The sequence below is a fragment of the Pseudophryne corroboree genome, chromosome 4, assembly GCF_028390025.1.
Source record: "Pseudophryne corroboree isolate aPseCor3 chromosome 4, aPseCor3.hap2, whole genome shotgun sequence".
Lineage (NCBI taxonomy): Eukaryota > Metazoa > Chordata > Amphibia > Anura > Myobatrachidae > Pseudophryne > Pseudophryne corroboree.
The window spans coordinates 923,179,706-923,194,828 of NC_086447.1; the positions used below are offsets into that span (position 1 = coordinate 923,179,706).

The 15,123-nt window shown below is 51.0% G+C and overlaps 1 protein-coding gene across 4 annotated transcripts in view; it reads left to right on the plus strand.

Moving 5' to 3' along the window:
• SUSD4 (sushi domain containing 4) overlaps nucleotides 1-15,123 on the plus strand; it is a 206,367-nt gene that overhangs the window by 114,005 nt on the left and 77,239 nt on the right. For all 4 annotated transcript variants that reach the window (XM_063919026.1, XM_063919025.1, XM_063919024.1 and 1 more), the window contains one exon: nucleotides 2,899-3,078. In XM_063919026.1, the coding sequence (XP_063775096.1) occupies nucleotides 2,899-3,078 (180 nt within the window). The remainder of the gene's footprint in view (nucleotides 1-2,898; nucleotides 3,079-15,123) is intronic.

A 15,123-nucleotide genomic window follows, 5' to 3' on the forward strand; every position in this document is an offset into this window, starting at 1 on the left:
ATAAGTTATAAATATATTGTTTCATTACATCTGACCAGGGTTTCTAAGTCTAGATCAGTCTCCAGTTATTGATAAACTCTCCTGCGGCTTCTAGTTGAGCGTTACAATAAAGTCTACGTCTTGTGGGCAGACAGTCAAAAATACAGAAAGCGACACAGAAACACTAATGATATAACAAACACTTCCCGCGCTCAGTATCCTTTGTATTCTTTTCATCTATATTTAAATTTGATCCCATAAGCAGCCGTCACTTTGAGGTTTGTCCCGTCGCTGCTTGCGGAGCTGCAGAACTAAAATCTAGAACTTTTCTATAAACGCAGCAATTATAAACTCGGTATTGATTTAATTTCCATTTGTTTGGCTTCCTAGACCCGGGGGTTCTGCTCTAATATATTTGTGCTACAATTAATCACGCGGTAACCTGGAACTGTAGACACAAGTTCCCATCCTGCAGTTTCTACGCCAATTTATTTGGTCCAATTTAACGTGTCTCTGATGGAAGATTAGGAAGTATCCCTCCAGATGCCCCCCTCCCCTCCAGGCTGTCCATGGTGGGAACACGTGCTGAACTGTGGTCACAGCCAGTGGCGTCACTAGGGCTGGTGTCACTTTTGCGCGCCAAATGGGGCATGGACTAGTGAACACGAAGCTACGCCCCCTGGTGCATGACGTTTTGGGAGCGTGGCCATATGTCATGTCCCCATTCTCGTCATGCTGGGGGGACTTGCCCGTCACTCTGAGAGCTCTTTGGGCAACCCTCAGCCTCTCCCGTCACAGCGCTTCATCATTCGTAACCGCTGCTCGGTGACACCATCCGAGGGGTTGACACCAATATAGCAGGGCTCTGCTGTTTTGGTGTTACCCCCTCGTATGGTATCATCCGGTGCAGCCCACACCTCCCTAGTGACACCACTGGTCACAGACAGAACCCGTAACTGGAAACTTTCGCTGCTGCGATCAGACATAACAGAGTAAGGGGCTCATTTATCAACAAGTGATAAAACTCATTGTGAATGATGAAACTCATGCTCCGGCCAATCAGCTCCCAACTGTTATTTTTCAAACAACTGACAGTTAGGAGCTGAACACATGACAGTTGGGAGCTGATTGGCTGGAGCACCATTTATATCATACACAACGAGTTTTAACAAGTTTGAACTCACAACGTTTTATCACTCGTTGATAAATGAGCCCCCTAAATGTGACTATTCGCCAGGGACAGGTGGTAAGTAGGGCGACTGTCCTGGCATGAGTAACATGGTAAATTGCCCTGAACCTCCATGCCATAAGCGGCAATAAGAGATATTAGTTTACAGACAAAAATTGTGAAGGGTCTCGTTCTTATAATAGAGCAGTACTGTTTAAATTCATGTAAATAACTGTATGAAGTAACATGTATATTATATGTGTGTGTTGTCAAATATTAATTCATTTGAATACAAATAGTGGAGGCATTACTGACATGTCAGAGTCCTTGCCGCCATAATGGGGCATGGCAAGGTGAGGTGGCCCTGTAGCTGTAGGGGCCCTCATCTGCACTGCGGGCCCTACTCTGCATGTGGAACCCCATTTCGGTTACAGTTCCCTGCAGGCTGGCAGTTTGTGGGTTTGACCGGTATTCAGAACAATGCAGTGTAGTTTATCAGTTCACTAGGAACCAGTGCATACTTGCCTGAGTTTCGGTAGACTTTTGATTTTGGGGGCGATTTCCCTGATACCGGGAGAGAAGTCAAACTTCCCACCCACTATAGGCTGCAGGAGGGGTGGGTTAGGGCTAGACTGTGAGAGGGGGGGGCAGTTAGGTTTAAGCTGCTGGACGGAATGGTTAGGGTTAGGTTGCGGGAGGGAGAGGTTAGATTTAGACTGCGGGAGGGAGAGGTTAGGGTTAGTCTGTGGGAGGAAGAGGTTAGATTTAGACTGCGGGAGGGAGAGGTTAGATTAAGACTGCGGAAGGGAGAGGTTAGATTTAGACTGCGGGAGGGAGAGGTTAGGGTTAAGCTGCGGGAGGGAGAGGTTAGATTTAGACTGCGGGAGGGAGAGGTTAGATTTAGACTGCGGGAGGGAGAGGTTAGGGTTGGCTGCGGGAGGGAGAGGTTAGGGTTAGGCTGCAGGAGGGAGAGGTTAGATTTAGACTGCCGGAGGGAGAGGTTAGGGTTGGCTGCGGGAGGGAGAGGTTAGGGTTAGGCTGTGGGAGGGAGAGGTTAGGGTTGGCTGTGGGAGGGGAGGGATAGGGTTAGACTGTGAGGTGGGGCAGTTAGGGATGGGCTGCAGGATGGAATGGTTAGGGTTAGTCTGCGGGAGGGAGAGGTTAGGGTTAGTCTGCGGGAGGGAGAGGTTAGGGTTAGGCTGTGGGAGGGAGAGGTTAGGGTTGGCTGTGGGAGGGGAGGGATAGGGTTAGACTGTGAGGTGGGGCAGTTAGGGATGGGCTGCAGGATGGAATGGTTAGGGTTAGTCTGCGGGAGGGAGAGGTTAGGGTTAGTCTGCGGGAGGGAGAGGTCAGGGTTAGCTGCTGGAGGGGAGGTTTAGGGATTAGTGGTAGGGTGAAAATACTTTTCGGGATTCTGGCATCAGGATTCCACTGTCGGTTTTCTGACTATCAAGATCCTGTCTGCCGGGATTTTGTACCCAACCCCTTATTAATATTGATTTGTTGCATAAATTGGTTGTGTTACGGCAATATTCTTAGCAAATAAAATAAATGAAGGTAAAATGCCAACGATCCAAAATGAAATCCTTGTTTATTGTAAAATAGCCAATAAATCACACCGCATGAGGGCAGGTCAAAGAAATTTGGAACTGACACAAGTTATGGTTACATAGTCTATTATATCCCTGATAGTTGCAGGACGACCGGTATGACATAATGTACTTATTCCATGCTGTTTCTTCCTTATCCAGTCACAGATTGCCTTGCTCCATACATTGAAGATGCTGATATCCTTAACAAGACGTACAGGACCGGAGACAAGTTAATAGTGAACTGTCGAGAAGGGTTCCAGACGCGTTATGCAGATTTGGACAACATGGCTTCATTGTGTCAAGATGACGGTTCCTGGGAAAATCTGCCCATGTGTCAAGGTGGAGTAATATGTCCAGTCAATGAACGCGTGCTATTGTCCTGACTGAGGCTATAAGCTGTACAGTTCTGCTTCCGGCCCTTATATAATATATAGTAAGATGACATTTTGTGGCTGATGCAGTGTGAGCTCGATGCTAGATTGCGTTGTGTAACTTGTGTGAAATCTCTCTGCGCATGCTCACAAGTCTAACGCACGCATATGCGCAATTGCAGACCTGCCCACGTCTGGCGGTAAAGGCGTTTCTACGCAAACGCAGCTTATGCAGCCCTGCAGAAACGCACATATATGCCTGATAGGATCTCCTAGCCACCTGCCAAAGTACAAGTACAAAAACTCGCTGATGCTGCCGTTTTGCCATAGAATCTGCGTACAACAGCGACGCGTTAGGTGATAGCCACCGGGCAGCCAGACGTAAATATATTGCTGCCAACCAGATTCAGCTTTACATATTATGGTGTTTGATCGCTAAATAAATCACTCAGGAGAGTCCGGATATTGGGCAGCATGCACTCTCTTCTGTACATCAGGTGTTAATAAATCTCAGCGTGATCTGAAGGACACGTTACGGAGCAGTTCTGCTGGTGGATGAGCTGTAGTGGTGTGTTCTGCATTACAGCAAACAGATAGTAAATAGTAAACGCTCTGTTTTATGGTGTTCTGTCTGGGCGGCGGTGATAGCTGGAAATAAACAGTTGCTCAGCGGCCGCTGCCTAATCTCAATCGTCTCCAGAGCGATGCATTTGGGGGATTAGGTGAAAACCGGACCGGACCAAATTCCGGAATGCCGGACCGGATCAGCTCCCTGCAGCGACCTCTGCCGCTGGGAAGCTGTGAAAGCGCGTCCCCGTCCGGGGGGCGGGTCCGCGGACGGCGGACGGCCTGTCAGCGGGGAGGGAGAAATCACTGCAGACTCCCGCACGAGGCTGCTGCACTGCTAGGAGGCTGTCAGCCCTGCACAGTGGCGCTGTCTGTGCGCTGCTGTCACACAGGGGAACCGCTGTGCAGGGCTGACAGCCTCCCACCTACCCCGCTGGTACTACACTCGGGCAGAGGGAGGGAGGGGGGAGAACGGACATAGCTGCTGCTGCAGCTCATCTAACACACTGGCTGCATAGGCAGGTTTTTTTTCTTTTTTAGAGCAGTATAAATATATAAATAAATAATTAAAAATAAATGACCACTTGCCCATTGTTTTTGTTGGGAGGGTAGGGGGTGTGATCACGCCGCCTTTATAAAAAAATATAATTAAAACTAATATTTATGAGCAGTGCCACATGTGGTGGTGCCAAGAGGCGGGTAATCAGGTATTAATTACCCTGTCCCAGGCTGCTGGACGGACAGGGGAGTCCACATCCCCCTTCTCAAATATACTTACGCTTCGCGGTACTGGGCAGCGTCCTGTAGTGCACATGCGTCATGTTCCCAGATGTCACTGGGCAGATGGCGCCGTCGGCCGAAGAGGAGGGACCTGCTTCCGATTAAGCAACCTGGCCCCTTTGAATAAATTGCACACAATTAATACTTTAATTAATCATATCTTTCAGAGGTGTAGATACGCACCCAATTTAGGCCACACCGCATTACATTACTGGGGCCCAGCATGGCTTTCCACGCCCCTGTGGGGTGGGGCGCCGTTATATCCATTCCGGTTGGTAGAATTGGGTGCAGAACACCCAGACAAACTTATATGCTATGGGTGCCGAAATAGGACATCCTTAGATATCAGTACCAGGTCCCGGAATGGGGGGCAGACCATCTTAGATACCTGTTCCGGGTTCCGGAACAGGATGCATACCACCTTAAATAGCTGTTTCATGTGCCGGAATGGTGTGCAGGACACCCAGACAACCTTAGATAGCTGTTCAGGGAGCCGGAATAGGGCGCGGACCACCTTAGATACCTGTTCCGGGTGCCGGAACAGGGCTCAAACCATCTTAGACAACCGGTCCGGGTGCCGGAACAGGATGCAGACCACCTTAGATAGCTGTTTCATGTGCCGAAATGGTGTGCAGGACACCCAGACAACCTTAGATAGCTGTTCAGGGTGCCGGAATAGGGCGCAGAACACCTTAGATACCAGTTCCGGGTGCCGGAACAGGGCTCTAACCATCTTAGACAGCCGGTCCGGGTGCCGGAACAGGATGCCGACCATCTTAGATAGCGGTTTCATGTTCCGGAATGGTGAACAGAACACCCAGACAACCTTAGATAGCTGTTCAGGGTGCCGGAATAGGGCGCAGAACACCTTAGATACCTGTTCCGGGTGCAGGAACAGGGCTCTAACCGTCTTAGACAGCCGGTCCGGGTGCCGGAACAGGATGCCGACCATCTTAGATAGCTGTTTCATGTGTCGGAATGGTGTGCAGGACACCCAGACAACCTTAGATAGCTGTTCCGGTTGCCGGAATAGGGCGCAGACCACCTTAGATACCTGTTCCGGGTGCCGGAACAGGGCTCTAACCGTCTTAGACAGCCGGTCCGGGTGCCGGAACAGGATGCCGACCATCTTAGATAGCGGTTTCAGGTGCCGGAATGGTGTACAGAACACCCAGACAACCTTAGATAGCTGTTCAGGGTGCCGGAATAGGGCGCAGAACACCTTAGATACCTGTTCCGGGTGCCGGAACAGGGCTCTAACCGTCTTAGACAGCCGGTCCGGGTGCCGGAACAGGATGCCGACCATCTTAGATAGCGGTTTCAGGTGCCGGAATGGTGTGCAGGACACCCAGACAACCTTAGATAGCTGTTCCGGTTGCCGGAATAGGGCGCAGACCACCTTAGATACCTGTTCCGGGTGCCGGAACAGGGCTCTAACCGTCGTAGACAGCCGGTCCGGGTGCCGGAACAGGATGCCGACCATCTTAGATAGCGGTTTCATGTGCCGGAATGGTGTACAGAACACCCAGACAACCTTAGATAGCTGTTCAGGGTGCCGGAATAGGGCGCAGAACACCTTAGATACCTGTTCCGGGTGCCGGAACAGGGCTCAAACTATCTTAGACAACCGGTCCGGGTGCCGGAACAGGATGCAGACCATCTTAGATAGCGGTTTCAGGTGCCGGAATAGTGTACAGAACACCCAGACAACCTTAGATAGCTGTTCCGGTTGCCGGAATAGGGCGCAGACCACCTTAGATACCTGATCCGGGTGCCGGAACAGGGCTCAAACCATCTTAGACAACCGGTCCGGGTGCCGGAACAGGATGCAGACCATCTTATAGCGGTTTCATGTGCCGGAATGGTGTACAGAACACCCAGACAACCTTAGATAGCTGTTCCGGTTGCCGGAATAGGGCGCAGACCACCTTAGATACCTGTTCCGGGTGCCGGAACAGGGCTCAAACCATCTTAGACAACCGGTCCGGGTGCCGGAACAGGAGGCAGACCATTTTAGATAGCTGTTTCATGTGCCGGAATGGTGTGCAGGACACCAAGACAACCTTAGATAGCTGTTCCGGTTGCCGGAATAGGGCGCAGACCACCTTAGATACCTGTTCCGGGTGCCGGAACAGGGCTCAAACCATCTTAGACAACCGGTCCGGGTGCCGGAACAGGATGCAGACCATCTTAGATAGCGGTTTCAGGTGCCGGAATAGTGTACAGAACACCCAGACAACCTTAGATAGCTGTTCCGGTTGCCGGAATAGGGCGCAGACCACCTTAGATACCTGATCCGGGTGCCGGAACAGGGCTCAAACCATCTTAGACAACCGGTCCGGGTGCCGGAACAGGATGCAGACCATCTTATAGCGGTTTCATGTGCCGGAATGGTGTACAGAACACCCAGACAACCTTAGATAGCTGTTCCGGTTGCCGGAATAGGGCGCAGACCACCTTAGATACCTGTTCCGGGTGCCGGAACAGGGCTCAAACCATCTTAGACAACCGGTCCGGGTGCCGGAACAGGAGGCAGACCATTTTAGATAGCTGTTTCATGTGCCGGAATGGTGTGCAGGACACCAAGACAACCTTAGATAGCTGTTCCGGTTGCCGGAATAGGGCGCAGACCACCTTAGATACCTGTTCCGGGTGCCGGAACAGGGCTCAAACCATCTTAGACAACCGGTCCGGGTGCCGGAACAGGATGCAGACCATCTTAGATAGCGGTTTCATGTGCCGGAAAGGTGTACAGAACACCCAGACAACCTTAGATAGCTGTTCCGGTTGCCGGAATAGGCCGCAGACCACCTTAGATACCTGTTCCGGGTGCCGGAACAGGGCTCAAACCATCTTAGACAACCGGTCCGGGTGCCGGAACAGGAGGCAGACCATTTTAGATAGCTGTTTCATGTGCCGGAATGGTGTGCAGGACACCAAGACAACCTTAGATAGCTGTTCCGGTTGCCGGAATAGGGCGCAGACCACCTTAGATACCTGTTCCGGGTGCCGGAACAGGGCTCAAACCATCTTAGACAACCGGTCCGGGTGCCGGAACAGGATGCAGACCATCTTAGATAGCGGTTTCAGGTGCCGGAATAGTGTACAGAACACCCAGACAACCTTAGATAGCTGTTCCGGTTGCTGGAATAGGGCGCAGACCACCTTAGATACCTGATCCGGGTGCCGGAACAGGGCTCAAACCATCTTAGACAACCGGTCCGGGAGCCGGAACAGGATGCAGACCATCTTATAGCGGTTTCATGTGCCGGAATGGTGTACAGAACACCCAGACAACCTTAGATAGCTGTTCCGGTTGCCGGAATAGGGCGCAGACCACCTTAGATACCTGTTCCGGGTGCCGGAACAGGGCTCAAACCATCTTAGACAACCGGTCCGGGTGCCGGAACAGGAGGCAGACCATTTTAGATAGCTGTTTCATGTGCCGGAATGGTGTGCAGGACACCAAGACAACCTTAGATAGCTGTTCCGGTTGCCGGAATAGGGCGCAGACCACCTTAGATACCTGTTCCGGGTGCCGGAACAGGGCTCAAACCATCTTAGACAACCGGTCCGGGTGCCGGAACAGGATGCAGACCATTTTAGATAGCTGTTTCATGTGCCGGAATGGTGTGCAGGACACCAAGACAACCTTAGATAGCTGTTCCGGTTGCCGGAATAGGGCGCCGACCACCTTAGATACCTGTTCCGGGTGCAGGAACAGGGCTCAAACCATCTTAGACAACCGGTCCGGGTGCCGGAACAGGATGCAGACCATCTTAGATAGCGGTTTCAGGTGCCGGAATAGTGTACAGAACACCCAGACAACCTTAGATAGCTGTTCCGGTTGCCGGAATAGGGCGCAGACCACCTTAGATACCTGTTCCGGGTGCCGGAACAGGGCTCAAACCATCTTAGACAACCGGTCCGGGTGCCGGAACAGGATGCAGACCATTTTAGATAGCTGTTTCATGTGCCGGAATGGTGTGCAGGACACCAAGACAACCTTAGATAGCTGTTCCGGTTGCTGGAATAGGGCGCAGACCACCTTAGATACCTGTTCCGGGTGCCGGAACAGGGCTCAAACCATCTTAGACAACCGGTCCGGGTGCCGGAACAGGATGCAGACCATCTTAGATAGCGGTTTCAGGTGCCGGAATAGTGTACAGAACACCCAGACAACCTTAGATAGCTGTTCCGGTTGCCGGAATAGGGCGCAGACCACCTTAGATACCTGATCTGGGTGCTGGAACAAGGCTCAAACCATCTTAGACAACCGGTCCGGGTGCCGGAACAGGATGCAGACCATCTTATAGCGGTTTCATGTGCCGGAATGGTGTACAGAACACCCAGACAACCTTAGATAGCTGTTCCGGTTGCCGGAATAGGGCGCAGACCACCTTAGATACCTGTTCCGGGTGCCAGAACAGGGCTCAAACCATCATAGACAAGTGTGTCGGGTGCCGGAACAGGATGCAGACCACCTTAGATAGCTGTTTCATGTGCCGTAATGGTGTGCAGGACACCCAGACAACCTTATATAACTGTTCAGGGTGCCAGAATAGGGGGCAGACCACTATAGATACCTGTTCCGGGTGCCGGAACAGGGCTCAAACCATCATAGACAACCGTTCCGGGTGCCGGAACAGGGTGCAGACCACATTAGATTGCTATTTCATGTGCCGAAATGGTGTGCAGAACACCCAGACACCCTTAGATAGCCATTCCGGGTACCGGAATAGGGCGCAGGCCACCTTAGATAGCTGTTCCGGGTGCCGGAATAGGATGTAGACCACCTTAGATACCCATTCTGGGTTTCCGAAACGGGCAGCAGACCACCTTGGATACCTATTCTGGGTACCGTGCTAGTGTGCAGAACACAGAGACATCTTTAGATAGCCTTGTTGGGTGCCAGAATTGGACGCAGACCACCTTAGATGATCGTTCTGGGTGTTGGAACGGGGTGCAAAAACACCCATACATCCTTAGATACTCAGCACCCCCACAGCTGTGCTTCCGTCGCTGCCCCGCCAGTGTTGTACTATACCGGCTCCTGCTCACACAGTGACAGGCAGCCTGCATTGGCACGCTGCAGTGACTGCAGCATCCTGTACCACCTACGCTCCGCCCCTCCCAATTCCCAATGTCCGCAGTAGGAGAAGAACATAGCGCGGTTGACAAACCGGCAGCCAGGTGGAAGCAGCTGCTCTGGAGGCTGAAGTAAGTATAACACACACAGACACACACACACACACACACACACACACACACACACACACACACACACACACACACACACACACACACACACACACAAACCAGGGATGTCTTAACAGCAGTGTAGGCCCCTGGGCACAGCAATGCACTGGGGCCCCTACCCATCCTCTAGTGGAAGGGGTGCTATCAGCGGCAGCTTTGGTGTCCCGTGGGTGGTAGGGGGTGTTTTATGGGCCCAATTCAGGACGGATCGCAATACGCAATCCAAACGCAAAAATTACTAAAAGGATGCGGTGCATGCACAGGGCCTGTCCTGCGCCCGCATTTTCTGTGTGCGCCCGCAGAAAATGCAAATGAAGTGTTCGTGGGGCAGGGTGCGGCAACGCTCCTTTTCCAAGGCAGAGACTTAGCTTTGCAGGGCCGTGGCTTGGAATTGGGGGGCGTGCCAGCATGAATGGGGTGGACATGACAGGGGCATGATTGGGGCGGCTGCGTGACGTCACACGCAGCCACCGCAATCAAAAAGATGGAGGCAGGTCCCCTGCGGTGTGATCGCAATTTCTGCTTGGAAAAGGGGGGTGGTGGAACCTGAACCAGGCCCTATATTCCACTCTGCATGTAGGACCTGGAGCAGTAATTTCTGCTAATTACTCCTCTACTGCACAGGTGGTCAGTGATGTGGTGGGAGGGTGAACACTAAACTGTAGAAAGTTTACATTGTGCTGAATGAAGGGGCCTAGGTACATGACTTCCAGGGTGGTAGGGGTTTTTTAATATGTAGGGGAGTGGTGGATAGTGGAGTGGGCTTAATATTCATCATTTTCTGGTGGGAGGGCAGCTTGCTTGACTGCAGATATCTTAAGTTCCTGGAAATAGATTTTTTTTAACTTTGAATGAGATTAAAAAAGTAGCTATCCCCCCCTCCCCCCCCTCCTTCAGGAGGTGCTGGGGACCTGGGGATCAGAGTTCAGGAGCCAGAGCAATCCACCAACGAAAATATACAAATATATTTTCTCTAACGTCCTAAGTGGATGCTGGGGACTCCGTCAGGACCATGGGGTTTAGCGGCTCCGCAGGAGACAGGGCACAATAATAAAAGCTTTAGGATCAGGTGGTGTGCACTGGCTCCTCCCCCCATGACCCTCCTCCAAGCCTCAGTTAGATTTTTGTGCCCGGCCGAGAAGGGTGCAATCTAGGTGGCTTTCCTGAGCTGCTTAGAATAAAAGTTTAAGTTAGGTTTTTTATTTTCAGTGAGTCCTGCTGGCAACAGGCTCACTGCTACGAGGGACTTAGGGGAGAGAATTAGCTCCAGAGGGAGTCGGAACACAGGTCTCACCCTGGGGTTCGTCCCGGAGCCGTGCCGCCGACCCCCCTTGCAGATGCCGAAGTTGAAGAGGTCCAGAGGTCCAGAAACAGGCGGCAGAAGACTTTCAGTCTTCATAAGGTAGCGCACAGCACTGCAGCTGTGCGCCATTGTTGTCAGCACACTTCATACCAGCGGTCACTGAGGGTGCAGGGCGCTGGGGGGGGCGCCCTGGGCAGCAATGTATTATACCTTTTTTATGGCTAAAATACATCACATATAGCCCTTGAGGCTATATGGATGTATTTAACCCCTGCCAGATCTCACAAACTCCGGGAGAAGAGCCCGCCGTTTTAGGGGGCGGGGCCTATTCTCCTCAGCACACGGCGCCATTTTCCTGCTCAGCTCTGCTGTGAGGAAGGCTCCCAGGCTCTCCCCTGCACTGCACTACAGAAACAGGGTTAAAACAGAGAGGGGGGGCACTTATTTGGCGATATGATTACATATGTGAAAATGCTATAAGGGAAAACACTTGTATAAGGGGTTGTCCCTGTATAATTATAGCGTTTTTGGTGTGTGCTGGCAAACTCTCCCTCTGTCTCCCCAAAGGGCTAGTGGGGTCCTGTCCTCTATCAGAGCATTCCCTGTGTGTGTGCTGTGTGTCGGTACGTGTGTGTCGACATGTAGGAGGACGATGTTGGTGAGGAGGCGGAGCAAATTGCCTGTATTGGTGATGTCACTCTCTAGGGAGTCGACACCGGAATGGATGGCTTATTTAGGAATTACGTAATAATGTCAACACGATGCAAGGTCGGTTGACGACATGAGACGGCCGGCAAACAAATTAGTACCTGTCCAGGCGTCTCAGACACCGTCAGGGGCTTGTAAAAACGCCCATTTACCTCAGTTGGTCGACACAGACACAGACACGGACACTGACTTCAGTGTCGACGGTGAAGAAACAAACGTATTTTCCTTTAGGGCCACACGTTACATGTTAAGGGCAATGAAGGAGGTGTTACATATTTCTGATACTACAAGTACCACAAATAAGGGTATTATGTAGGGTGGGAATAATCTACTTGTAGTTTTCCCTGAATCAGATAAATTAAAGTGTGTGATGATACGTGGGTTTCCTCCGATAGAAAATTATTGGAGGTATACCCTTTCCCGCCAGAAGTGAGGGCGAGTTGGGAAACACACCTTAGGGTGGATAAGGCGCTCACACGCTTATAAAAACAAGTGGCGTTACCGTCTCCAGATACGGCCGCCCTCAAAGAGCCAGCTGATAGGAAGCTGAAAAATATCCTAAAAAGTATATACACACATACTGGTGTTATACTACGACCAGCAATCGCCTCAGCCTGGATGTGCAGCGCTTGGGGGGCTTGGTCGGATTTCCTGACTGAAAATATTGATACCCTTGACAGGAACAATATTTTATTGACTATAGAGCATTTTAAGGATGCATTTCTATATATGCGAGATGCGCAGAGGGATATTTGCATTCTGGCATCAAGAGTAGATGTGATGTCCATATCTGCCAGACGATGTTTATAGACACGACAGTGGTCAGGTGATGCAGATTCCAGACGGCACATGGAAGTATTGCCGTATAAAGGGGCGGTCCATCGGACCTGGTGGCCATGGCAACAGCTGGAAAATCCACTTTTGTTACCCCAAGTCACATCTCAGCAGAAAAGGACACAGTCTTTTCAGTCTCAGTCCTTTCGTACCCATAAAGGCAGGCGGGCAAAAGGCCAGTCATATCTGCCCAGGGTTAGAGGAAAGGGAAGAAGACTGCAGCAGGCAGCCCATTCCCAGGAACAGAAGTCCTCCACAGCTTCTGCCAAGTCCGCAGCATGACGCTGGGGCCATACAAGCGGACTCAGGTGCGGTGGGGGGTCATCTCAAGAGTTTCAGCACGCAGTGGGCTCACTCGCAAGTGGACTCCTGGATCCTACACGTAGTATCCCAGGTGTACATTGGAAATTCGAGACGTCTTCCCCTCACAAGTTCCTGAAGTCTGCTTTACCAACGTCTCCCTCCGACAGGGAGGCAGTATTGGAAAAAAAAAAAAAAATTCACAGGCTGTATTCCCAGCAGGTGATAATCAAAGTACCCCTCCTACAACAAGGGAAGGGGTATTATTCCACACTATATTGTGGTACTGAAGCCAAACGGCTCGGTGAGATCTAAAAGATTTGAACAATTACATACAAGGGTTCAAATCAAGATGGAGTCACTCAGAGCAGTGATAGCGAACCAGGACGATATGGTGTCACTGGATATCAGGGACGCTTACCTACATGTCCAAATTTTGCCCTTCTCACCAAGGGTATCTCAGGTTCGTGGTACAGAACTGTCACTATCAGTTCAGACGCTGCCGTTTGGATTGTCCACGGCACCCCGGGTCTTTACCATGGTAATGGCCGAAATGATGATTCTTCCTAAAAGAAATATGGACGCTTTCCTGATAAGGGCAAGGTCCAGAGAACAGTTGGCGGTCGGAGTAGCACTATCTCAAGTAGTTCTACGACAGCACGAGTGGATTCTAAATATTCCAAAATCGCAGCTTTTTCCGACGACACGTCTAATGTTCCTAGGAATGATTCTGGACACAGTCCAGAAAAGGATGTTTTCTCCCGGAGAAGAAGACCAGGGAGTTATCCGAGCTAGTCAGGAACCTCCTAAAACCAGGAAAAGTATCAGTGCATCATTGCACAAAGGTCCTGTGAAAAATGGTGGTTTCTTACAAAGCGATCCCATTCGGTAGATTTCACGCAAGAACCTTTCAGTGGAATCTGCTGGGAAAATGGTCCGGATCGCATCTTCAGATGCATCAGCGGATAACCCTGTCTCCAAGGACAAGGGTGTTTTCTTCTGCGGTGGCTGCAGAGTGCTCATCTATGAAAGGGCCGCAGATTCGACATTCAGGACTGGGTCCTGGTGACCACGGATGCCAGCCTGAGTGGCTGGGGAGCAGTCACACAAGGAAAAAAATTCCAGGGAGTGTGATCAAGTCTGGAGACTTCTCTCCACATAAATATACTGGAGCTAAGGGCAATTTACAAGGCTCTAAGCTTAGCAAGACCTCTGCTTCAAGGTCAGCCGGTATTGATCCAGTGGGACAACATCACGGCAGTCGCCCACGTAAACAGACAGGGCGGCACATGAAGCAGGAGGGAAATGGCAGAAACTGCAAGGATTCTTCGCTGGGCGAAAAATCATGTGATAACACTCTCAGCAGTGTTAATTCCGGGAGTGGAAAACTGGGAAGCAAACTTCCTCAGCAGGCATAACCTCCACCCGGGAGAGTGGGGACTTCAGCGGGAAGTCTTCCACATGATTGTAAACCGTTGGGAAAAACCAAAGGTGGACATGATGGCGTCCCGCCTGAACAAAAAACTAGACAAATATTGCGCCAGGTCAAGGGACCCTCAGGCAATAGCGGTGGACGCTCTGGTAACACTGTGGGTGTACCAGTCAGGGTATGTGTTCCCTCCTATGCATCTCATACCAAAAGTACTGAGAATCATAAGAAGGAGATGAGTAAGAACGATACTCGTGGTTCCGGATGGGTCAAGAAGGACTTGGTACCCGGAACTTCAAGAGATGCTCACGGAAGAACCGTGGCCTCTACCTTTAAGAAAGGACCTGCTCCAGCAGGGGCCTTGTCTGTTCCAAGACTTACCGCGGCTGCGTTTGACGGCATGGCAGTTGAACGCCGGATCCTGAAAGGGCATTCCAGATGAAGTCATCCCTACCCTGGTCGAAGCCAGGAAGGATGTAACCGCAAAACATTTTCACCGCATTGGCGAAAATATGTTGCGTGGTGTGAGGCCAAGAAGGTCCCTACAGAGGAATTCCAACTGGGTCGTTTCCTACATTTCCTGAAAACAGGACTGTCTATGGGCCTAAAATTAGGGTCCATTAAGGTTCAAATTTCGACCCTGTCAAATTTCTTCCAGAAAGAACTGGCTTCAGTGCCTGAAGTTCAGACGTTTGTAAAAGGGGTACTGCATATACAGCCTCCTTTTGTGCCCCCAGTGGCACCTTGGGATCTCAATGTTGTTTTGAGTTTCCTAAAGTCACATTGGTTTGATCCACTCACCACTGTGGAATTAAAATATTTCACATGGAAGG